The 25,200-nt window shown below is 40.5% G+C and overlaps 1 protein-coding gene across 1 annotated transcript in view; it reads right to left on the bottom strand.

Annotated features, from left to right (window-relative positions):
• Positions 1 to 10,642: 10,642 nt before the first annotated feature.
• ZCCHC24 (zinc finger CCHC-type containing 24) overlaps positions 10,643 to 25,200 on the bottom strand; it is a 1,058,990-nt gene continuing 1,044,432 nt past the window's right edge. Inside the window, exon 4 of the mRNA XM_044055768.1 lies at positions 10,643 to 23,857. Coding sequence (XP_043911703.1) covers positions 23,744 to 23,857 — 114 coding nt within the window. The 3' untranslated portion in view covers positions 10,643 to 23,743. The remainder of the gene's footprint in view (positions 23,858 to 25,200) is intronic.

Genomic DNA, 25,200 nt, shown 5'->3' with positions numbered 1-25,200 from the left:
TTTCCAACTTGTTCAGTTGCATGCAATAATTCCTGCATTTCTTTATTGTCTGCACATTCCACATTTACTGGCATTTTCTGTTTAAGCAAGGATATAAGGTATTGCTGATACTTAAGCATATGAAATTGGCAATTTAAAGCTCTTACAGCCAAGGTAGCAGAGGTATAAATCTTTTTGCCCCATCTGTCTATGGTCCACCAATCCCTATCAGAGGGAATAGGGTTTTTTGCAGTAGAAGCCTTGACCCCTTTGGGACCCTGAGAGATAGTTTCTGGGTCAGCTGTAGGGTTTTTATAGAGAAATTTATGTGAATCAGGAACCCTGTAGTATCTGTCTGGCTTAACAGGGGCTGGTGGTAAAGAGTCTGAAGATTCATATTCTAACTCTTGCCTAGGTCTCTATTCAGGAGGGGGATGGGAACCCCTGATCAAAGTAATAAGGTCTTCGGCCATTTTAAGCATCTGTTTTTTAGGCATGGGGGCCTGTCCAGGTGAATGTTGTACTTGTTTCTTTGTCTTTAGAGCTGCTTTAGTCTTTGTCTTAGAAGCTGAAGTAGGTTTCACATATAACTGTGCAGGCCTGAAAACACCCTCAGAAGTCGATGCCTGCTCAGCGTGTCCAATACCTTGAGTTTCCAGAGACCCAGTCGGCTCCATGTGGTAGTCGGAAGCCGCCTGTGGCTCTGAGGTAGCGGGCGTCAGGGGCTGCGAAAGCGCCTCACTGAGAGCTGGCGACAGGCCTAGAAGAAGCCTCGTCATCAGTTTTGGATCTCGGATGCCTGTCCTTTTCTTTTCGTTTTTTGTAAATTCCGGTAGTCGGCTGATCCGACGGCATTATATAATTAAATCTTCTGCCAAAGTAATGAAATGCAAAATCGTACCGATGCTTAATAGTGCATTGGTTAAATCTAGCACAAAACTGATAACTAGCAATGTTTTGGTCAGGCCCTAGGCAAGGAATACAGTAAGAATGAAAATCCTTATGAGGTATTTGCTTCCCACAAGAAATACAGTTATTAACTTTTTCTGACATTGGTCTGGGGCAAGAAAAAAGTTTCCCCAATGGGGTACTTAGCTTTAATGAAGACTTTGGATCTGAAATTCGAATTTGAAAACTTCAGGAGTCGGCCGACTGGCACTTGCGAACTGCTTTTGCTTCGGGCACCGCACGGCAAGAAAGACTGAAGAAAATGGCGTCGGTTGCATCTTTTATACCCCTGGCACACTGACGTCAGGGAAGAGGTGACAGCAACCGACGCCGGACCTAGACTTTAGGACTCGGGCCGACTGCGGGTAGCCTGCCAGCAGGATAACCCAATTGTAAGCTGGACTGCAACAGTGAAACATGATGAACATCATACCATTGCTTTAATAAGTGAGACTGACAGCAGGAATTACCTGTGTAACAAATTACATTTTAACACAGTGCCTCAGTAGCAATGAAGAAAAAATGATTTCATGCACAAAATGGCAAACTTATACCAGACATGTGCATACTACATCCTAAGCTTAAGAATCGGCTCACTAGAAAGGTGGTGGCACACTGCCTATTAGAATAGACACCTGACAGTGGAACACTGCCTATTACAATAGACACCTGACAATACCATTGTAGACCACAGTTGTAGAGCCTTCATTATTCAAGAAACGTGATGACTTCCAGTTTAATCAGAGTGCAATATGTAAAGCAGTTATTTCCTATACTGTGCCCATTCATGACAAAGCCAGACCCACCTAGTATATGTCAATCAAGTCCAAGGTAGCTGTAGTTAATGAAGTGCTTGGTGGTCTTAAACTCATTTCTGTGTTTGCTATTATCTTTCAGTCTATACAAAATAAACCCTGTTATCATATTTCAGGTACACACACTTCTCAAGACAATCCAGTAGAAAGTTCATACTAATGCAGTACCTGTTTAACTTGTCCTGTCACTTTATAACTGCTTCAGGTTATGCAGCCTCAAAGTTGGTGATATTTGCTGATGGAGTGCAGGAGTTAAAGCTATCTGTATGGAAGGTTTGGAGAATGTTATCAACCAGGGATAGAAATATTTGTCAGGAGTGCTTGTGAATTTGTAATGGTCACACCTTCATTCTTTCATACTTCTTAAATGATTTTCTTTTTTTTTTTTTTTTTAACAAATGGAATAGCCTAACATTTAGGCACACCTCTCAACCTCTTGGCACAACAAATCTGGACAAAGCCTAAAATAATGGGGATACAAAGGCCCAAAATAGGGACAGATTTTAAATATTAGTCTTATAAACCTAGAACATTGCTACAATAACAGGTTTTACATTAGCATACATTTTACAAAGGATATGAAGTCTGAAACTGAAATGTATGACATTACATAATGACTTGGCTCCACGTTGGCTTACAGAAAAACAAGAAGTTATGTACTCACCATAACGTTCGATGTATATAGCCCATCTCGCCTCACATTCTTACTCACGGGTTCGGAGCCAAACATCGGCTCCGACTCGGCCAAATTTATTTACTAGCTCGAAGTCTCTCATTGGCTGGGCCAAGCAGGTATCCCATGCTGCACTGCCCCATAACCCCAGATCTAGTTTGCTGCAAAAACCACAGACATGCCATATACACAAAACAACAATGTAGTACTACCAGGAGGTAAGAAAAAAACAACCATTATTGAAAGGTATTCTAGTACCAAACCTAACCTCCAGATCCTCCAGGAAGGGGGCAGGTGGGAGGGTACGTAAGAATGTGAGGCGAGATGGACTACATACATCAAACGTTATGGTGAGTACATAACTTCCTGATGTTATGTAGTCCAATCTCGCCTACATTCTTACTCACGGGACAGCGTCCCCAGCGCCTCTATCCTGGGAGGCTCAAAGGAAGATACTCCTGAGGACTGTGGAACCAAAAGAAGCCCTACCCCTTGAGGCCACGTCCAGTTTGTAATGAGTAACAAAGGTATGGGGAGAAGCCCATGTGGCTGCAGCACAAATATCATCCAAGGGTAGTCTAGAATGGTATACTATAGAAGCGGAAACAGCCCTAGCAGAGTGAGCCTTGACGGGGAACGGTAAAGTTTTTCCTGCTGAAGAATAAATAAAGGAAATACCATTAGCAATCCATCTGGAAATGGTAACCTTGGAAATAGAGGATCCCACTCTATTGTCTGAAAAGGAAACGAACAACTGGTCAGACTTTCGTATATGTTTGGTCCTGTGTAGGTAGAATCGCAACTGTCTATGCACATCCAGTTGATGAAATCTAAGCTCTGCCTTGTTCGAATATTGAGGAAAGAACACAGGGAGCTCAATAGACTGGTTGAGATTAACAGCAGTTGTAACTTTAGGGAGAAAGGACGGGTTAGGTCAAAGAGAGACTCTGTCCTTATGAAAAACTAAATACGGGGGTTTAATGGAGAGGGCTTGAATCTCAGACACTCGTCTGGCTGATGTAATGGCTACCAGAAAGGCCGTTTTCTAGGATAGAAACTTTAACTCGCAGGTGGCAGCCGGTTCGAATGGCGGGGAAGTAAGGGCTTGCAAAACCAGGGTGAGATCCCAAGGCATAACAGGTTCAGAAATAGGAGGCCGGAGTAATACGGTGCCCTTTAAAAAGGCCTTACAGAGTTTGTGAGCCATAAGGTAAGGCTCATAAGAAGTATGAAAGCTAGAAATAGCCGCCAACTGTACTTTAATGGTGGAAGGCGCAGAACCCTGCTGAAAGAACATGGACAAGAACTCCAAGACCGCAGGAATTGGAGCTGTGAAGGGGTCGATTCCCTGAGCATGAGCCCAAAAGGAGAATCTCTTCCATTTGCTGGAATAGATCTTCCTAGTCGAAGACTTATGAGAGGACGATAAAATGTGTACTACCTCAGGTGAAAAATGATGAAGCCTGACTAGCGACAGAAGTGGAGTAGCCAGGCTGTCAACCTGAGGGTCCACAGTGAGGGGTGGAACTGTCCCGACATGTGTCAGTAGGTCCGGTATTGGGTCCAGAATCCACGGAGTGTCTACCACGAATGGATGGAGGAAGGAGAACCAGACTTGACGAGGCCAGTGTGGGGCAATTAGAATCATCCTGCTTCCCAAGGATAGGGCTTTCTGAATCACTCTTGGTAACAGAGGAAACGGAGGGAAAGCATAGAGCAGACCGGTGGGCCAATTGTGGACTAGAGCATCCCTGGGTGATTTCCCCCTGTGGGGGGGGATCAGGGTGAAGTAATTGCTGCATTTGGCATTGAGGGGATTGGCAAAAAGGTTGCAGCAAGGCTGACCCCACCTGTAGAATATCTGTTCCGCAACCCTAGGGTTCAGGGACCACTCATAAGGCATGAGAATAGCTCTGCTCAGCCTGTCTGCTATCACATTGGCCTTCCCCGGAATGTGCGTTGCCACTAGGAACCGTTGGGAAGATATTGCCCACTGCCACACTCGCATGGCCTCGCTGCACAGGGGGTAAGATCTGGTTCCTCCCTGTTTGTTCAGGTACCATATCACGGACATGTTGTCTGAATGTATCGCGATCGTCCCAAGAGGGAGAAAGCTCTGAAGTGCCAGCAACGTCAGAAGCACTGCTCTCATCTCCAGGACATTGATGTGCAGATGTACCTCGTGATCTTGCCACGTGCCTTGGACCGTCCTGCCAAGATAATGCCCCCCACCCCATCTGGGAGGCATCCGTGGTCAAGGTGGCGACAGGTGATGGAGGAACAAACTGTTTCCCCTCGTCCAGACTGATGGAGGGTAGCCACCAACTGAGATCCTGTTTGCATCGATCTGTGAGCAGGGTCAGGTGAGAAAGGGGGAGTTTCTGAAAGGACCATTGGGCAAATAGAAGCCATTGAAGAAGCCTCATGTGTAACCTGGCTAGAGGCACTAGCAAAATGGTAGCCGCCATGGTGCCCAAAAGCTGAAGAACACATCTCGACTGTACTTTCCTGAGTGGTAATAGTGCGCGAACCTGGTTTTGTATAATTGTCATCTTTTGCTGAGGTAAGAATGCCCACATTTGGATGGTGTCTAGCTCTGCGCCTATAAATGTGACATGGTGTGAGGGCAGCAAGTCAAACTTTTCCCAGTTCAACATTATACCAAGTCATTGACAAAGGGTAATGGTATCGTCCCTGGCTTGGATAAGTAGATGCCTGGTGGGGGCGGTGAGGAGCCAGTCATCCAGATAAGGAAACACCTGGAATCCTTGATGTCTCAGCTGAGCTGTCACCACTGCCAAACACTTGGTGAACACCCTGGGGGCTGTGGTGAGACCAAAGGGCAGGGCAAGAAACTGAAAATGACTGGCTCCCAGCCGGAAGCGTAGGTGACTCCTGGATGCCCTGTCTATTTTGATATGATAGTAAGCATCCTTGAGGTCAATGGAGCACATCCAAACTTCTTTTTCCAGCAACGGAAAAATGGACTGGAGGGTGACCATTCGGAACTTGGATTTTCGAACATAGTGATTTAATCGGTTGAGATCTAGAATGAGTCTCAGGTCCCCTGTTTTCTTCGGTACCAAAAAGAGTCTTGAGTAAGTCCCTAATCCGATCTGGTCTGAGGGGACAGGTTGGATGACTCCTTTCTTTAGCAGCTTTGAAACCTCTAAGGCTGCATGATCCCTTTGACTGGGTGGAACATCCGGGACTCTTCTGACTGGAGGAGGATCTGACGAAAAGGGTATGGCATAACCTCCGGAAACTATTTGTAACACCCATCGATCCTGGGTGATGATTCCCCAGGCTTCCAGGTGTAATGATATGCAGCCCCCGACTGGCTCCGGAGAAGCACAGTCGGGCAACCCATCAGGAACGATGGTAGGAAGAACCGTGAAAGGAATCACGGTCTCCCGAGTTGTGGGGGCCTCCTCTGCCTCTAGGGCGGCATCTTCCTGAATAACCTCCCCCTCTGCCTCTGGAGGGGGAATCACCTTGTGCGGCAGGGAAAAACTTCTGTGAATTCTTGAACCACATCTTCCCACCTCGCTGAGCCTTGGGGTAAGGCCTAGAGGGGAGGGAAAAACGGACCCCTACGGCAAACAGGGTCTTTCCCTCTTGCTCACATCTGGTGAGGGTGTCTTTCACTTTGGTCCCAAAGAGTGAGGACCCATCAAAAGGGGAGTGAGTGAAGGAAGACTTGAAAGCCTCCGTGAAATGACACAGGCGCAGCCAGGCTTGCCTCCTGAGGGCTACTCCTGAACTGGCTGCCCTACTCGCCCCCTCGGCTGCATACGATATGAGCCTCATGGACGAGCTGACAACAGAATTTAGGGTAGACACCTGGGTGTTAACTGTGGGTGCCAATGCCTCAGGAACATTACCCGCTAGAGTATCTCCAAACTCCTTGAGGAGATCTCTCTGGAGCCGAGTGAAATGGCAAAGATAGTTCAGTGACCATAAGGTAAAGGTCGCTGATGAAAGGGCACACTTCCTGTACCTGTCCATAGTCCTAGATTCCTTGTTAGGAGGATGGACAGAGGAAGAAGTCTCGGCTACTTCCTTCTGTGTGGCCGCCGCCACCACCATGGCATCTACAGAAACCCCTTTGGACAAGAATTATTTCCCCGGGGGAGCAGAGAGGAACTTATTGGGCCTTCTGGGTACGGGTTCCACCGTATCAGGATTCTCCCACACCCTTCGACAGATTAAGTCCAACAGTTCATCGAAGGGTGGAGACACCCAGGAGGTGGAGGGTTGAGCTCCAAAGGCCTTGAGGAATACAGACTCCTCCTCGGAGGGGGTTTGGGAGGGCCAGTCGCCCCTCTGTCTCAAAATTTCCAGGATGTCGGAGAAAGAGATGTCATCAGAGGACGACTTAGGAGACCCTTCCAACTCCTTGAGGTCAGTATCTGAAGTGAGAGACTCGTCCTGGGAGTCTACGTGCTTCTCTTGCACGTCTTCTTTCTGGGGGCCTCAGACTCTGAGGGACCTTCAGAAAGTTGGGGACCACTCATGGGGGTACCCTCAGACCTTTGGGCTCCATCATCTATGGACAGGGGGGGCATCAGAGGCTCTAGCCGGGGTGTAATGGGATGGAATGACCGATCCGGGTGATGTAACTGACGCCTTGGCCAGTGCGCTCCGCATGGCCTCAAAGGCCGGTCCCCTGGAATCAGAGGACCGATGGGCCTCCGGGGCCATGATCAGAGTCGTGGTCCCCCAAGCCGATGTGCCGAGAGGGAGGCTCGGAACCAATGGGTGTCCTGAAGCATCACCCTCGAGCCCGACCGAGGAAACCCGAGTGCCGAACCCTGTGGAAGGAGCCGACAGAGTCGGAGCTGACGTCGGGACCGATAAACCCTTAAGGGGTATCGGAGCCAGTGCAAGGACATCACCCGGAGCAGAGCACTCCAGCTCCGAAGACAAGAAAGCGCTCAGAGGAACCACCATAGACACCACCAATGGGACAGGCTCCGGGGCCGACTGGGTCGGTGCCAAAAATACTTTAGCCAACACCAGCAACTGCAGGAGCCTCTGCACCACCCTATCAACATCCAAATCAGAAAGCCTGGAGGATTTGGAGGACAGGGATGGAGAATGGGCTCTCCTGTCAGGAGAACCATGCCAAACACTGGGACATCGGCTACGAATTGGTTCCAGTAAAATAGGAGCCGAAGCTGATTCCAGCACCGCAGATACCTCCTGCGGCCCTGACGACATAGGAGCCGAGGAGGCAGTGTCAAGTTTAGAAAGCTTCTCCGGCGGCTCTGATGAAACAGACGGAGCTGGAGATCTTTTCTTCGTTTTGGAAGTCTTAGGCTTGGCCTGAGAACCAGAGGCCGAGTCCAATGACTCCTCAAATGAAGGCTTCAATAGACCTTTCAATATTAATTTATTTTTTCTCTCCTGAAGCACCCTCGGACTGAAGGCATGACAAAAGCTGCAGGACTCTTGCAAATGAATTGCGCCTAAGCAATAGACACACACAGAATATCCATCTGTGATGGACATCTTATAACCACACTTGGCACATTTTTTGAAACCGGAAAGTTTATGTTCCTTCTGTTCTTTAGACATAATGGAGAGCCAACAGGAAAAACACAGCAAGTGGGAAAAACAGTAAGCACTCTACCACCACCAAGAACCTCTAAGTGAGATGGTTCTCTATACACACCACACACAATCCACAACAAGAAAAAAACACGAAAGATCTAATGCTAAAGTAACAGACAACTTTAAACAACAACACGCAGAAGGAAGACTAGGTCCTCTAACTCAAACGGGCCTAGCCCACCGGAATTAGGGATACCAACTACAGGCAACAACACTCTAAACTAAACCACAAAAAAGCAAATAGCTATTAAAATAGCTTTTGTTTAGTTGAACAGCAAATTTATCAAGAGAAATTGAAAAATAAGGTACTTAGCCACAGCCAAGCAAGACCACATCCTAGCTACATGAGCGGCAAACGAGATCTGGGGTTATGGAGCAGTACAGCCTGGGATACCTGCTTGGCCCAGCCAATGAGAGACTTTGAGCTAGTAAATAAATTTGGCCGAGTCAGAGCCGATGTTCGGCTCCGAACCCGTGAGTAAGAATGTAGGCGAGATTGGACTACATAACATCCATAAGTTTTATGAGGAACACACCAAAATATGAAGCAAAAACAAGGACATTCTATGAAAATCTGGACAGTTGAGAGATACAGGTTTAGATATTGATTTAGTTCACAGTTGATGAACCAATTTTTGGAGTATAAATGAGTGCAACAGAGTGGCAACAGTTCATAGTATTTTTTTTTTTTTTATTTTAGCACTGCCTGCCACAATGTAAAGGGTAATCATCAGGGACACTCAGGCTACCAACAAATATATCGGTGTGTGTGTGTGTGTGTGATGAGGGCTGCCCCCACACATGCTGAAGTATGAATCTATATGTGAACAGATTAACAAATACCAGACACTAAAACCAAAAGTAATACTCATAGCAAATGTACAAAAAACAACATAACAAATGATTCCATTTTTTTTTACCATCTGGTCTCCTTCTGGTAAGGGACACTACTGGATGGGGGAGGTGACAGGAGTTGCTAGTCTGTAAAATGCTACTTCAATACATCAGGTAGAATTTTTTTTTTTTAAATAAGATGTTAAATAAAATTAACAATATCACTTAAGACAACTTTTTTTCCTGCTGCTTAGAATTTCTTTGCATTCTAACTACAAAAATCCCAAAGTACAGTTTCCTTTGGCTAACCATCTCATAGGATTAAAGCCTAATCTCCACGTTACCCACCTTATTCACAGTCAGAATGCCAGCAACCCGGTTAGCAAAGTTGTGCATCATTAAAGAGTTTATAAGTACCCAAACTATTGGGCTCTTTGACAAGCATCACAAAGTGGGAAGTGACTTTGTAACTTTTTTGAGAAAGGCAGAATTATTGGAGGTATTCAGTGAATACGAGCTGTGTTTACTGGTTTCATCACATGCAAGTTAATGTCCAGTTTCATTAAGGGCTCAAGCCAGTGCAGGACATGCCCTCAGTCTGTATCTGTAAGGGAAAGAAATCAGACACTGGTCAAATAATACAGCAAGAGGTTCTCCGGTTCGATCCTCGGCTGGGGTGCCTTCTGTATGGAGTCTGCATGTCCTCCCTGTGGTCGCATGGGTTTCCTCCGGGTGCTCCGGTTTCCTCCCACATCCCAAAGACATGCTGTAGGTGGATTGGACACTCTAAATTGGCCATAGGTGTGAGTGTGTGCCTTCTGTGAAAGGTTGGGAGCCTGGCTGGCAACTTGACACTGTAAAACTCCACTGCCAATCCTGAGCGGACAGGTGATCCGCTGTGGCGACTCCTAACTGGGAAAAAGCCGAAAGATGAAGAAGATCATCTATCAACTGGATACCCCTGAATTTGACTCAAATTGTACCTCTCTCCCTCTTAAACCCTCCTAAAACTGGTGACTTTTGGAGAAATGGTGGTGAGCATAGCTCTCAACCTTCCATGTCCAAAATGAGGAACACTAGCTCTCATAATGTGGAGCAAATGGGCAAAATGTGGAACACATACTAATGGCTTACTAACAACTTCAACTAGGAAGGTCATAGGATGGTTAAAATATGCTGGTTTTACTTATAAAGAAGACATTTTAATGAATTAATGGATTTCACTTAAAAAAAAATTCCTAACACTGAATGTGTGACAGAGTCTTTCAATGTGGAACTTTGAGGAACTTCGAGGAACATGAACTTTTTAAGACCCCAAATGAGGTACGTTCCTCGTAATGAGGTACACTTGTGAGGTATGGTGGTGAGTTACACTTAATAAATCATGGCAATACATCTTTTACTTCAGAAAATTTATATTCATTCACTTTCTCTGACTCTGTCAACATCTCAAAATAATAGTACTAATATTTTAATAAGTGTCCCCGATTGCAACTGAATTTGTCTCCGGTTCTATTAAGAGACACATAGCAACCTTCCAATTCTTGTGTCTCAGTTTCAAGTTCGAGTTCCAAAAAATTCAGCTGATGAGTTAACAGACAAAACTACATGCATTTTATTTACAGCAGTGCGCACAAAAAACCTGATAGTGTGGTAGAGTCTGGAAAATATTTCAATCTTATTTAACATTTCAGAATGGTAGCTGGGAGAAAAAGTGAGACATCAATTACACATTTCTGCCGAAGTTAACATAAAAAAAAAACACAACTGACAAATGTTTCTTCCAAACAATTTTAATATGGCATTAATGTACTACATACTATACGACAGCTGTATACTGACAATAAGGCACATGTCGGAATGCCAATTCCTATGGACGCTCTGCAACAGAAGTCGATGCTCTTACAACAGCAGTTCTTCCTATATTACACATTCGTATGCCTACTCTCACTGCAAGCACTTCTGAGCTTGTCCACATGGTATCTAAATGCACATTTCTTTTAATAACACTATTAAATAAAAACAAAAATCAGTTGTAAGAGGGCAGCCATTTAAATGCCTAGCCCAGCACGAAGCACTTATCAGGCAATACAAAGTTACATCTTGGATAAGATAATTTAACGCTTCTACAGACTAAAGCAGCAAAATGAAGATACGGAGGTTAGTCAGTTTAGCAGTAAAGTACAATGTAGTGATTTCTATTAAGTACTAGAATGTCTTCATGTAAACTAGGATCAAACACAGCGTCAGTTAAACTACCCCATTAAAATATCACAAAAGTGTGTAAAGTTGTAACGTGATAAATGAGATGAGACCAAACGGGTCTCAGACCAAGTCCATACTCATGCATGTCCTATTGGATGATTTACTCAATTGTAGCATTCATTTTTTTTTTGCAGAAGATGAGTTTATTTCTAAGCAATGAAAAATATTTAAAATTTACCTCCTTATAAGTTTTTGACAGTATTGCAATCATAGGTCCCGCATAGCGGATCTCACAGTTTCACTCTTGCAAACTACTATGTCAGTTTGCTAACTCCCCCCTCCAAAAAAAAAAAAAAAAATACACATTTCTAAATATTCCAAACATCCTCAAAGCATACGATAACATACTCAATATACTGTGGCCCTCACATTATAATAAAGTGATAGCATTTATATACTCTATTTCTTATAACCAACAGACTTTCAACAGCCTAATACTGCTTTAATAAAAGATGATACTTCCTCAAAATGCACATATTATAAATAAACAGCATAAGCACATTAATCGTAAGCACTTGAATAATATACTGGTTACTTAATAATACTGATAATATTTCCTTTCCCAGAAAAAAAGAAACACGACAATATATGGCTTTAAGAATTGCAAGGGGTTTTCAGAATTATGTACCAACTTTCATATAATAATACAAGTATACATCAATATTTCCTTCTTAGTGTAATTCAGTTGCATATTTTATACAGACAAAGGCAATGTAATAAAAAAACAAAGACAACATGTCCTTCCATAAATATTTTCTTCAGGATACACCCTCAGTATGTAAACTGCTTATGAAAACTCTCATGTTTGTTAGTACTTCTTTAGAAAAAGGACCATTAAAAGCTTTGACACTGCAAAAACAACATTTTTTTGTTGTTCTTTAAAAAAATGAATGTTATTCTTAGAAAAAAGGACCTTCGGTTATATACAGACAATGTTATTATCAAGTGTTTCCACATCAGAAACAACAAATATTTTGTAGCCATTCAAAATTTTTAACATCTAGGGAAAATGTTTCCAAAATACACACATAATATAATAAAATGATAAGAAACGCTATGTCAAGTATAAGATAAATACACATCTGCAAGCAAAATAAAACAAAACAGAAAAAAAAGCTACTAGAAAATCATACGTTATCCACTGGTTACTTTTATCAATCTCCTACATCTAATTAAAACTGCACACGATTGTCCCTTTGAACCTCAAATTTGGAGCCACTGATGTTTTTGCCATTGTAGTAGAACCTTGTATTTGTCACTGGTTTGCCCTATGAGCACGTAATAGACCCTGTCAAGGAGGACGCTGCTTAAGTGACCATCACCACACAGAATGAATATGCATGGAATAACACATGAAGGGGTGAGGAAAAGACAATGGTGCATAAACAGGTTCTTGTAAGACATAAATCCAACGAGGGAGTACCTTAAAAATCTGGGCATGTGGTACTGTGTGTTAAACACGCAATCCAGTGAGTTGCCACTACTTATGAGAAGGGATGTCATTTTTCTGAGGAATTCCTTTTAGGTGTGCACTGAACATATTTCAGACACCCGTTTCGCAATTTACTTTATGAGAACCTATTTTATTTAAAACAAACAAAAAAAACATACAAATGTATGTTATTTTATACAAGCAGAAAACGAGTTGTAATACAGAGAACTGCAAGTGTTTATAAATTACTTAAAATGGATCACTTCAGCATAGGCAGGAAGTTTTAGTTCAACTTCTTAAAATGGAAATACTAAGGAATATAATTATTACATTTATTTTTTCAGGTAAAGGTCGAATTCATGAAAATATTAAGCAGCGGTAGTGAAGCTCCAAATGTGCATTAGGATCAAGATTTAGAAAAGTGTAAAACATTTTCTTTATTTTAAGTGCATCAGTTAAAATCTTCTGCTCACTGGAACTCTCTTACATGTGTGCACAAACTCAATTTTTTTACATGAGGTATGTAAACTGCAACCATTTAATGTTGCGATCAGTTATTTGTTGAATGTTGTGGCCATATTGGTTAAGACTGGAAGCTGAAAATGCAGTCTATGAGTTTTAATTAGGAGCACGTGCTGATAGGGAGACATTAAACTACTTGGGTAAAGCCAGTAGATATGTAAGCTATTAGAATATTATAAATACATCTTAAATTTCTTGTTTTTGGCCAATCTGAATAGTTACTATGGACAGGAATGCCTACAAGTTTGGAAGCAGTTAATATGGAGAAGTAAATCTGCTACAGAAAATGAATCAATTTTTAAATCTAATGGGATAAAAATGTTCTTAGTTGTCTTGTGTGAAAATCTTGGTTTAAGGGAGAAGATTTTTCTCAGTTACATGGAAAAATGCCCTAAAATTAAGACGTGTCTTCAGATGTATTCTGAGGACAGAGGAAAGTTATCATTGTCACACACAAGCTGTGGGATTCAAACCCACAGACTCAAATCTGTAGCACAGTGCTTAGGCTGGTTGAATGGTCAGCCCAATACCAGATGTAAAAATGTTGGGAAAGGACAAATAGAAGTGTAATGTGTCCAGTGCATATACAAAAAGCAGCATGTTATGTCTGTTATGTATGGGAGGGGCATGACAGATTTAAACACCCACCGTAATTTAAATGAAAGCATTAAACTACCATGCACTAACCACTTTAATTCACGTAGGCATGAGATGTCTGCATAATCTACATTCTAATCAGTATGGAAGCTAAATAAACAAATCATTAACGCATACAGGGTAGTATGTGTTTGTGCAGGGCTGTAGACAGTGCAATCTGATATTCCAAGTTGTCTGTAATCACTTATATATATATATATATATATATACATACAAACACACACACACACACACACACACATTATGGAGTGTAGTAATTCACAGAAATGCAATCCACCGATATGTTTTACTTCAAAAAGAAATGAGTGCATCTCAGTGCAAGTGAAGGGGAGTAGAGATTTGTTTCATTTCACTTGCACTCTGGCAGTGTAGGGGTGTAGCAAGCAAATTCCATTTTGTACTCGGAAGCTATTTGTGCTACCCCCCCCCCCCCTGGACACATGACTAAAAAATGGACACAGCTCTCAAAATGCTTCCCCTCAATCGCTTAATAAATATAAGTAACATTTTCAGCTCTTCCTCCTAAAGCTATTAAATATACTGATTTTAGATTAACAATATTGCATCTGCTCATGGAGGCATTCATTTACACAGCTGTAGACATAATATGACTAAAAAAACATATTGATGTGACTCGGGGGGGAAAAAGTGTACTCATTAAAGTACAAAGAGAAGACCTGGCTACACCCTTGTGTCAGTGTTGTTTTTGCTGGCAAATCACAATGCAAGTGAGGGATAAAATAGGTTTGTTTTATTTCACTTACACTCTGTCAGGGTTTCTTTTATTGGCAAATCACAGTGTAAGTGAAGGGGAAAAGAGGGTGTATTTTCTTCTCTTCCACTATGACTGAGTGTGACTGAATAGAGGTGACAGTCTTTTGTCAAGATTCAGCGACAGCCAGATAAGGGACTATGCTGTTTTCTCCACTCTTGTGCAGTGTTGGAATTTGTACATTTATAGGTGTGTGTGTGTGTGTGTATGTGTGTGTGTATGTATGTGTGTGTGTAAGTGTGTGTGGGAGGGTGGAGATTAGGGGGCTTGCTCAACTCTAAAAACATTTGTTTTGTATTTTCACAGTGTATGCTGAATGTGACTGGTTTGCTTCACACGTATTGAGTCTTGATGTTAGACCACACCGCTAATACAATATACATCGTACACACTTATTACTTGCATTACAATATACACCGTACACACTTATTACTTGCATTACAATATACACCGTACACACTTATTACTTGCATGTCTGTGTCAGTTGAATTGCAACAGCTCACTCATCTTCATTTCTACCACTTTCTGACATTCATCCAATTTGTTTCCAATAAAATATCATGCCTGACTTGTTTAGCACACATAAAAATATCTTGCAAAAAGCCAAGACAATGCTGCTTTCCTCTCTAATTGCATTCTAGACTTGATACAGAACTTTCCGTAAAAATGTACTTCTTAACACTGCAAGACACTACTTGTATTATAACTTCTATACTCCTCATCGCTCTGTGAAAGCTCATGCTAATCGACATCACAAGCCTTCTTTAATGAGAACATTGACTTACTGTACCCTTTTATGTTCTGACCACACCCTTACAAATGATCCTACCCAAGGCATTCATTACACAGCGTAAGATGCTCACAATGCAGGAAGAAATGTCCCTTTAAGTTCAGGTTTCCTCCCAACAGCAAAAAGGGACAGAGAGAGCAAAATCTGAACCTGTTGTTGTAACAACTTTAAAATATTGCTCAATAAGTAAAACAAACTCCAACAGACAAAAAAATAATTCATAAGTTTAATACCTTTGGATGGAAAGCACAGACTGCTTTACTATTTGCCCAATTTAGGTCATGTGGTCAAATTAGTAGATCAACTGAAATAACCTTTATTTTTTTATTTTAATTTGGTTACCTTTTTACAAGGTTTAAGTGAACTGGTGCACTCACACACACACACACACACACACACACACACACACACATAGAGATGTACACACATGCACACAAACATACTATAACCATCACATTTTCCATTTTGGGAGATGGAAGGAAAATAGAACAGAAACAGAAAACTTACTGGGATTGCATGCTAACTCCACAAACGTAGCAACAGGAGGTCTGGAATGACCCCAGCCTCATCACTCTACAACCTAGTCTTGACCTTAAGTGCTCAACGTTATACAGCATCCAGACCACCACACTCAAAACTTGGTGCCCTGCCATTAGCCCTGTTCTGTTACCAACGTTAGAGCTGGAAAGGCCTACCTATCTGATGCAGCTTACTGCCACATGATTACAAACGTTTCTTTTGCACTTATGAATTTTGTTGGGCCCTAATTACCTCTGTACCAGTATGTATGTGGACACAAGATATTTTTGCAGAAGGCTACTTAAATTTTACTCCAGTGTGAGACTGGCATGTGGAATTTAGGTGCTCTGACTATGGGGATGACGTATATCAATTTTTGTTAAAGAGCGGTGCATATCATTAGAGATCAGCTCTTGTAGAAGAATTACTGTCAATGTTGCATTTTAAACAAAAAGAGCATTTACCAGATGCAAGCAAAATGCAAGGGTCAGTTTATTGGAGAAAGTATCTTTGGACAATAATACTATGAAAAAATGTTATCAAAGGAGTATTTCTCTGAAAAAAAACTATGCTGAGGGACAAAGTATATATATTTGATGACAGACAACCATCGCTCACCTCATTTATGGACAGACATTCCCTTACCCTCCCTGCTAATTATTATGACCATTAACACGACTGTGGCATCTCAAAGAAATAACCGATCTGTGAATGAAAGTATTACTTCTGCTAAAGCAGGCCTTTCAGCTGATTTTGCTTACTTGCACATAACTGGAATGTCTCTGGAGACTTATGCTGCAAACATTGACCAACAAACTCACTTTCTTGAACTTCCAGATGTTCCTCCCTCATTGAGACAAACTTACACTTTGGACCTGCACCCCAACAACTTTTATTAAAAATGGGGCAAAACGAAGTGCAAGAAAGTTGATGTAGGCTGTAAGAAGGCAGGAAAGTCAAACAGGATGGCTAAGCAAGTAACAGAAAGCGAGCAGCGATCAACTGTCCAACTCAGTATGCCTACAGTGAGCTTGCAAGTATGTAATACTGGAAATGAACACCTTAACAAAAGCGAGCAGCGATCAACTGTCCAACTCAGTATGCCTACAGTGAGCATGCATGCATGTAATACTGGAAATGAACACCTTAACAAAAGCGATCAGCGATTAACTGTCTAACTCAGTATGCCTACAGTGAGCATGCATGTAATACTGGAAATGAACACTTTGCCCTCACAGTAACATTAAAAAATGTATCAAAACTTACATAGCATGCAATGGCATCCTCATCACTGGCAGAAAAGCCCTGGTAGAGGGTTTCTGGTATACTGGTACATACCTACCAGCTCAATGAAGTGTTGCTATCTTCTACACTTGTTAAAAACCTCCCTCCTTACTGTAAACAGTCCTACAGTGTGACCACATTTTAAATACACAAAGGATTTGTAATGCATGCTGCTTGGGTAATAATGCACTTATCTGAGACACTTGCCTGTGACCATGTGGAACCTCCCAGGTTCAAATCTACCTACCAAATTCTATCTACAAGGTGTAACAACCGTTGGCTAAATGTACTGCTACACAGTCATGACTGGCAGACGTCTCTTATGCAGCACAAAAATGCATCCCATCTTCTGAAATTGACCCAAAATCTGCTAGTCTGTGCTAAGGATAAGTGTATGTCTGTACATACAAGTATGTAATGGTCAGAATGAAGGATGAGTCATTGTCCCATATACACTAAGTGCATTTATAATTTTTTATATCCAAAACATGAAACGTGGAAATACTAAAAGGTATAAACTAATTAAATATTAAATCATTAAAGCTCAAATTTGTAATACTAAAGTTTCTGTGAGGGGACTCTGCCCTCTTACATTCCCACACAGGGCCCCACCTCCCACATACTACATAAATACTTTGCTGTTGTACTACACTGGAGATAGAAATTATATTTTGATTTCTGACGAAATCAAACTCTTTACTCTTTGGTTTAGATTATATTTTGTTTTGTGCTTTCAGTCTTGTAGGACTGTAAGCAGAGTATTACTAAACCTGTTTTTTGTATTTTTCAACAGCAGAACCCTTTGAGTTAAAACCATGTGATATTATACACAAAAACTTACATTTTTTTTTTGCTTAATGATGCATAGTGTGAAGAAAAGCAGAAAATGTCCTGGTGCTACTTAAGTTTTAAATAGGATGGAAACAGTGGAAGAATAACTACATTTCAAAAAGCTTATTTTATTAAAAAGTTCAAGTATCTACAATACTTTAATCTGTATCTACAATACTTTAATCCTAATAGCCTATCAAGTATTTTTTTTCAAAAAAGGAGTTATTTTTCCAGGAGATACATCTGATAACACAATACACAATGTTTCAGCAAAGCTGCATCTGCCAAACGTATTGCATTGCTGTTTCATAACAGTTTGAAAGGTCTGTGAGACTGCTTGTAGCAGGGGTTGGAATAATGGTTAAGGTCTTTGCCTCAAATATACAAGGTATAGGGTTTGATTCTGACTTCTGATTAGTGGCTAGGCTTGTAATAGTTTGCAGACAAATCCTAGTATTTACCTGTGGGCTATGGACTTAACTGTAAAACTGAGAAAAATAACAGAACATATTTCTTACTAACAGATCAACTTTCCTTTACAGTGACACTGCTAGCTATAAGAAGAATAAGGTAATGTCTTTACTTTGAAATAATTGAAGAAACTTTACTTTATTGTTACACAGTCATTAAAAAATCCTACTGAAATGTATTTGTGTTGACAATAGCCTTCTCATGGGGTCAAAATGCATTTTGAGGGGGGTTTGGGGCACAGACTTTCTAATAAATACTTCTCTGCAAAACTATACATATTATTGTTGAAAGACAATCAATCATGATTAGCAGAGAAGCATAAAAAAGAAAATACCTGAACAGTGCTAAGCTTTATTTGTATACAAAAATGAATTAACAGAAAATTCCTTTGCCTGCCTATATTTTCTTTTCATCTAAATGAGAGAGGCTTTAAAAAATATGTTGAAAGATAATATAGAGAGAAACAAATGCCACCAATGTTTTGGGAAAAGACAGAAGTGAAGTGATAGCTTTAAATGTAAGCATTTCAAATGTCAGAAAACTTATTGGACTGCTTTTCTGAAGCAGAGGAAAATATAGCACAACATACATGCAAAAAGGATAGAAAAAGCCTATGAATACCACATTACTGTAACTTCCTAGCAGAGTCTAGGTATTTCTAGGATAAAGCAAATTAAAACGGTCATGTATTACATTAATTCTAAATGAAAGTTGGACAGCTTCCAGTCAGGGTAAAGCATCCGATGAGGAGTCTGTAGTAATTATTGCAGAATAAGTTAAATTATTCTCCTTTTAGAGTAGGGTACAGTACAACACCCATTTCACAGCTACTTCTGGTGTACACTGTGCATTTTACAATGAAATTAAACTGCCTGCCATGTCTGAAAAGGAACCTTATCTTTATCCAAGGTGTCGAAAGCTGCCCAGCACTGGCTCATGTTTCTGCTATACTAAAAATACACAGGATGGCACTTTTTCAACTATTTAAGAGACAGATGTTGGACAGGAGGATTTACAGATTTCAGGATCCCAGAGGATATTTCCTCACTACTACCTTCTCCACATTCATTATGATACATGCTGGAGACAACAGGATTATGAATCCTCATCAAATGTGTCAGAAAACCTTTAGGCAACCACCACAAAACACCTGTTTTTGTCACACTGTTGTCATTTCATGCTATGTAATTAGTACAGTAAGAGGGATGGACAGGGATAGCTGGGCTGAGTGATCAATGTCCTCTTCTCCTTCACCTGACTGACTGTTCACTACATCCCAGCCTTGGGTTTGGTTTGTGAAGGCAGCCAGAGGTGTACCACTCTACCACACAAAGCTATGCAGTGCCATATGCTAAGGTGATTATTTCACAGCACACATGAGAGGATGCATGCAGATATACATGGACAACAAATATGTGGAAAAGTGTATGACAGTACCATGTGTGAACTGCATGAGAAAGGCAGGGAGAACATGCAATAGCATATGTGGGAAAATGTGTGCAACCATTATGTAAAAGCATATGTGACAGAACTTGGGAGGCATGCATTAAAGTATATGAGAGCATAAACAGCTGGAATATGTATAGGTACATATGGGGGACTGTGTAAGATGGTACACGTGACAGCATATGTGAGGGCATACAGAGACAGATATGTAATTATATATGGGAGTATTGGAAGAGCATATGTGGGACAATGTGAGAGATCACATGAAAGAAGCATACTTGGACACGGCTTCACATATGATGGCATAAAATGGGAAATACATGATGGCATATGTGGGGGATGTGCAAGAGCATATATGAAAGCATTCATGAGGGGTTACATGAGGGGGTATGTAACAGGTTATGTGGGAGTATGTATGACAGCATGTGTGGACCGGATGTGTGGGAAATGGTATACTGACAAATATGCGAGGATGTGTCAACATTGGGGGATGCTATGGTGCAGCATGTGTGGGTGGATATGTGCTCACTGTGGCATCACCACATGATACATATTACATGTGGAACAAGCTACATGATGCGTTAAAAGGATACACTTAATCGTCCACTGAGGAACCGGATGAGATGAATGCTGTGATTACCTGATCTATAATGATCCTCAACAACAGCCCTGTACAGTGGGATGTCTTCCACATTTGTTGTGAGAAGTGCATTTGCATGTACACCGTACACACACACACACACACACACACACACACACACACACACACACACACACACACACACACACACACACACAAACCAGCTGCAGCTGTTACAAGACTGGTGTTAGCCTCTTCATTTAGATAAAGAAGGGGGCGGGCTAGTCCACTAAGAAAAATGACGACTATATCAGCAAAACTATGCTAACATAAAAAATAAATCCTAAAAATAAAACTATTACATTAACTATCCTAATATGTCATTTTTTTTCGTTGAAACAGGACAATGTTCTATTTAAAAAGAAAGAATGCAGACTTTGTCCTCACCCAAGTAACAGTTTCTTCATCCTGCAGAAGTTATATGCAGTTTAACAATAAATCACACCATCTCTATGATAAATGAAGACTTACAAAACAAAGTGTCAGAGACAGTTAACAGCACTTGGGAGTGTCTTCTGTGGTCCTAAAAACTTTCTGAGAGTATTATTATTTGGTATGAAGTGCAACCTTATATACAAGTCATTGGTGACATAACGGGTTGTAATTACATTCTGCATGTGAAATAAAGTTACGCAGGTATGGGTTAAACTGGAGTACATCTAGTGGTCACTTTCATTTAAAGTCTTCTGGATCAAACTAACATTTTCCTTTCATTAAAGTTATGACTGTAATGTTTGCATTCCTTGCTATTTCTGTTTCTTTATTGCTCCTCAATGGAATATCACTCACAGCCCCTCCAATACGCCTGTGAGATGTGGTTCGTATACCATTACATGCTCAAAGGGCAATGCTGTCTCTGTGATGCAAAATGACTTGTAATACTTCAGTGACAGTGACAATGAACTACACATTTAAGATATACACCTCTAGTGCCTTGATTAAATAGTATTGTCACAGATTTTGACTGCAGTTTTTGGTTTGAGTTCATACTGTGCAACACTACAAATTAATAAACCATTTAACAAAGCCATATTATGTTAAAGCTATACAGACAGCTTATGACTGTGTTAATTTTGCCTCCCAGTAATCTTTTTAGGTAACTGAAAGTACTATCTGATCTTGGCATTCATCTCTATTTTAAAACAGAAATAATTTCTGAAACAAAACTTATTTTACTTCATTGGCATTTAGACTATTTTATTTCGACTCAGGCAGCCAATAAGCCTAATACTATCTTAATGAGTACAGCAGAGATTGCTTGTCATACAGGAGGGTGCCATGGGCACCTCTGTGCTATATAAAAAGGTGCACGCACTACAGATACAGCCGTGTGATGCACGTGAACACAAGAGGTTACACACATGCATACTCCCATTGATTACACCTAAAAATAAGTGCAGATTTTAATGAAGCCATGCATTGTTCACAAACTCTTGGCTAAGAACCCACTGCAAATGAATCATTTCTCAACATAGGCTGCACAATTACAGGATGAAAGGCTGATAAATGATAATTATTTCTACAGTATGCTATGATGGATGCATACAATAATTCAGTAAGTGGTTTCAAAGCACAGGCACTTATAAATGGTTAGCCGAATTCTGTTTTTACTGAAGCCTGCTTGCAATATAATGAAATGCATATTTTTTGTTGGAAAACCAAGTACCTTCTCTCCAAGAAATATGTTGCACCTCAGAGTGGAATAATTATATAGCAGGGTGAGGGTGCAGTAGTCCCTTCACCTGACAGCGATAATTTGATTTTTTGCTTGAGCTTAACCAGCCAGCTGTATTAATTTTTTGTGCAAGAGTGCACAGTTGATTGAAAAAGTGCCCTACACCTGTGCTTTGATGAATGAAGTAAAACAACCCCCTCCCCCCAAAGAAAATGCTAAGATCTTACAAAACAGTTTTCCCCTAATTGGAGTACTGTTAAAGTGAAATATATTTAATATAAAAAAGTGAATAATTTGAAGCATTTAATGTAGTGTTCTTTTGTTTTAAATATATATTTTACAAATATTGTCAGAACTGCACTACATAATGAATACATAGATCATTTAATTGTAGAACAAACTAAAAAAAAAACTACTGGTAAAATCATTTTATATCAGTGATTTTATAGCTGTGTCTGACAACCAATGAGTTTTCAGAAGTACTTATATTTTTCCAATCTAGTTTTCTAAATTTTTGCCACATTCAGTTTGAAGTTGAAATAGCAGCTGCTGGCTTGCCAGTTTTGGAGGTAAAATAACAACATTCAAATGCAAGGACACAGTCTGGCTGAAATACATTAATGTGTCTGAACTCACACAGACCATTTAATTTTGAATTTTCTTCTCTAAGGTATTTGCTAGCTCCTTCACCTTAAACATGAACTGTGCCTTTCCCTTTATTGTTAAGTTAAACCACAAGCAACGACATGCCCTTTTTTTCCAAATGAAAACTTCTAGTAGAGTTTAAGTTTCATTTCAAACCTAAAAGTATGTTTTAACTGCAGAAGCCAATTTTTGACATTATATGATCGTACAGAAGAATTGTATTTTGTTGTGAATTAGCTAGAAATCAAATACTGTTGTGTACTTCCATGTGAGACCCGGAAACAATGGTCATACTAAATTACTTCATTCTGTGGAAATCAAGCCTAAGCTAAAAACCCAGCTTTTTATCTTTCTTCATTTGCACAGTATGAAAGCAAAGCGAAATATGCAGTAAGTTAAGTGGCTTCATTTCAATCAAAATGAAACATATAATATAAAATGTGGCAGTGCTGTAAATACAAAAGGGAACACTGAAACATCAACCATGCCCTGTTCTTCACAGTTACTTAATACGCAGGTGCCAAAGTGGTAAGCAAGGACATAACCTAGCCTCCGAAGAACAAAAGAAAAAGAAAACAAATCTGAACACTGGCATGTATGTCACTGCAACACAGTTCTTGTGGCCAGGATAAGGAAGTTGTGTAAACAATCAATCCAGAAAGGCCAACATGGTGGCTTCTGCCATAATAAGATACTGATGATAATAATAATAATAATCATAACAACAATAATAATAATACTGTTTCCACAGAGTATCATTCCATAAATACTTCCTGTGCAAAGGAAATTACTACATTCTAGAGAAAAAAGTCAAGGCCTGCTGAGTTGAAGAACGTTACTATGGCACTTCTTTTGTCAGTGAGCTAGATGAAAAGTTGCTATAGAAGACGGGATAGGCAGTTTGCAACAGGAAGCCACCATTGTGTTGTTTATTGCACGCGACGGCAGTAATAGCCCAGAACTTTGCATTTCTCACACAGGTGTTGAGGATGCTCTTTGCTCTGATCGGATACATCCAAGCCATCTGGTTTTTCCAAGGGTCTCTATGGAAAAAATCAAAGAAGACATTACATATAACAAAGTGACTTGTGATAAAATATTTACATGTTGTATTTCTTTTACCACTGGATTTGCACTGCTTCTTTCTCAAATCAACTCTAATATAGCTAATTTTAGATAGCTTATTAACAGGCTGGCTTGCCAAGTTTGATAAGCCATCCCTGAAACTGCAGCTATAATGGGGTTTCCAAAGAATGACAGTTCCCAACTTGGACCCATAAAGTAAATTACACAGCCTCTCAAAAATATCAGGAAATTAAAATAGAAAAAGAAATACTGAAACTATGACTAATGCACACATATTTTAAGAGTTATGTTTTGTGTGTGTGTGTGTGTGTGTGTGTGTGTGTGTGTGTGTGTGTGTGTGTGTGTGTGTGTGTGTAGTTCCTTATCCTCCTACCCAGGAAAAATTGTGTATCTTTGCTTCCCTGACTACATATAACTACAAGGCACAGTTATACTAAAACCCATACCTAAAACTTCTCACGCAAGTTAAATACACCCTGCCAACAAACAACTCCCCTGCTCCGCAAGGGGGTGCCACAGTCAATTCCCCCATTAACATTCTCATTCACATCCATTTATCACACAATATTTCCAAAAAAATAAGTGACTGTCACACACTGACAAAATACCCATTCATATGGATATATCAACCAACAAAGCAGCATTCTTCCTCTTCCACTGTGTAAATTCCCTCTCTTAGCTATGTAAAAAAAAATCCCCAGCAAAGTAGAAATGGACAGAGAACTCAAAAGGTCATAGCACTTCCCAAATAACCTCTCTCAGCCGTAAGACGACATCCAAACACTGCATCACTGACACAGTATCCTCCTTCCCAGATGGGCTACATGAAGAAATGAATGCATATGTGAAGCTGTAAAAAAAGCGTGTTTATTTATATGCCAATAATCTGACATTTGCACAATTTGCCTCACTTGTACTTAATGTGCCACGGTCAGCTTTCTTCAGACAACAGTGATGCTTGGTTTTGAGATTAGACGTGACCATCATATGATAGCCCATGTGACCCAATTTCACACTTTAATGTCAAAGTTCTATTTAGAGAAAAAAAAGTTTCAAGCTTTATCCTCATTGAAAGTTTCAGCTGATTTCTTTATACCTCCATTTAAAAAAAAAACCTCTGGTCTAATTTAAGGAGGATGTAGCAGTAGAAGGTGGGAGTGGAACATACCATTACAACAGACTGACCTTTTATAAAGTGGCATGTTTCCTCAATGTTCAAAAAGGGACAGAACAGCAATGCTTATATGGAATGCTCTAAGTACAGAAGACACATACCCCATGACTTCAAGTTCAATTACAG

This window comes from Protopterus annectens, chromosome 14.part0, assembly GCF_019279795.1.
Source record: "Protopterus annectens isolate FY-2018-M chromosome 14.part0, PAN1.0, whole genome shotgun sequence".
Taxonomy (NCBI): domain Eukaryota; kingdom Metazoa; phylum Chordata; order Ceratodontiformes; family Protopteridae; genus Protopterus; species Protopterus annectens.
Note: the sequence above shows the minus strand (reverse complement) of the source record. Positions and strands in the feature narration are given on the sequence as shown.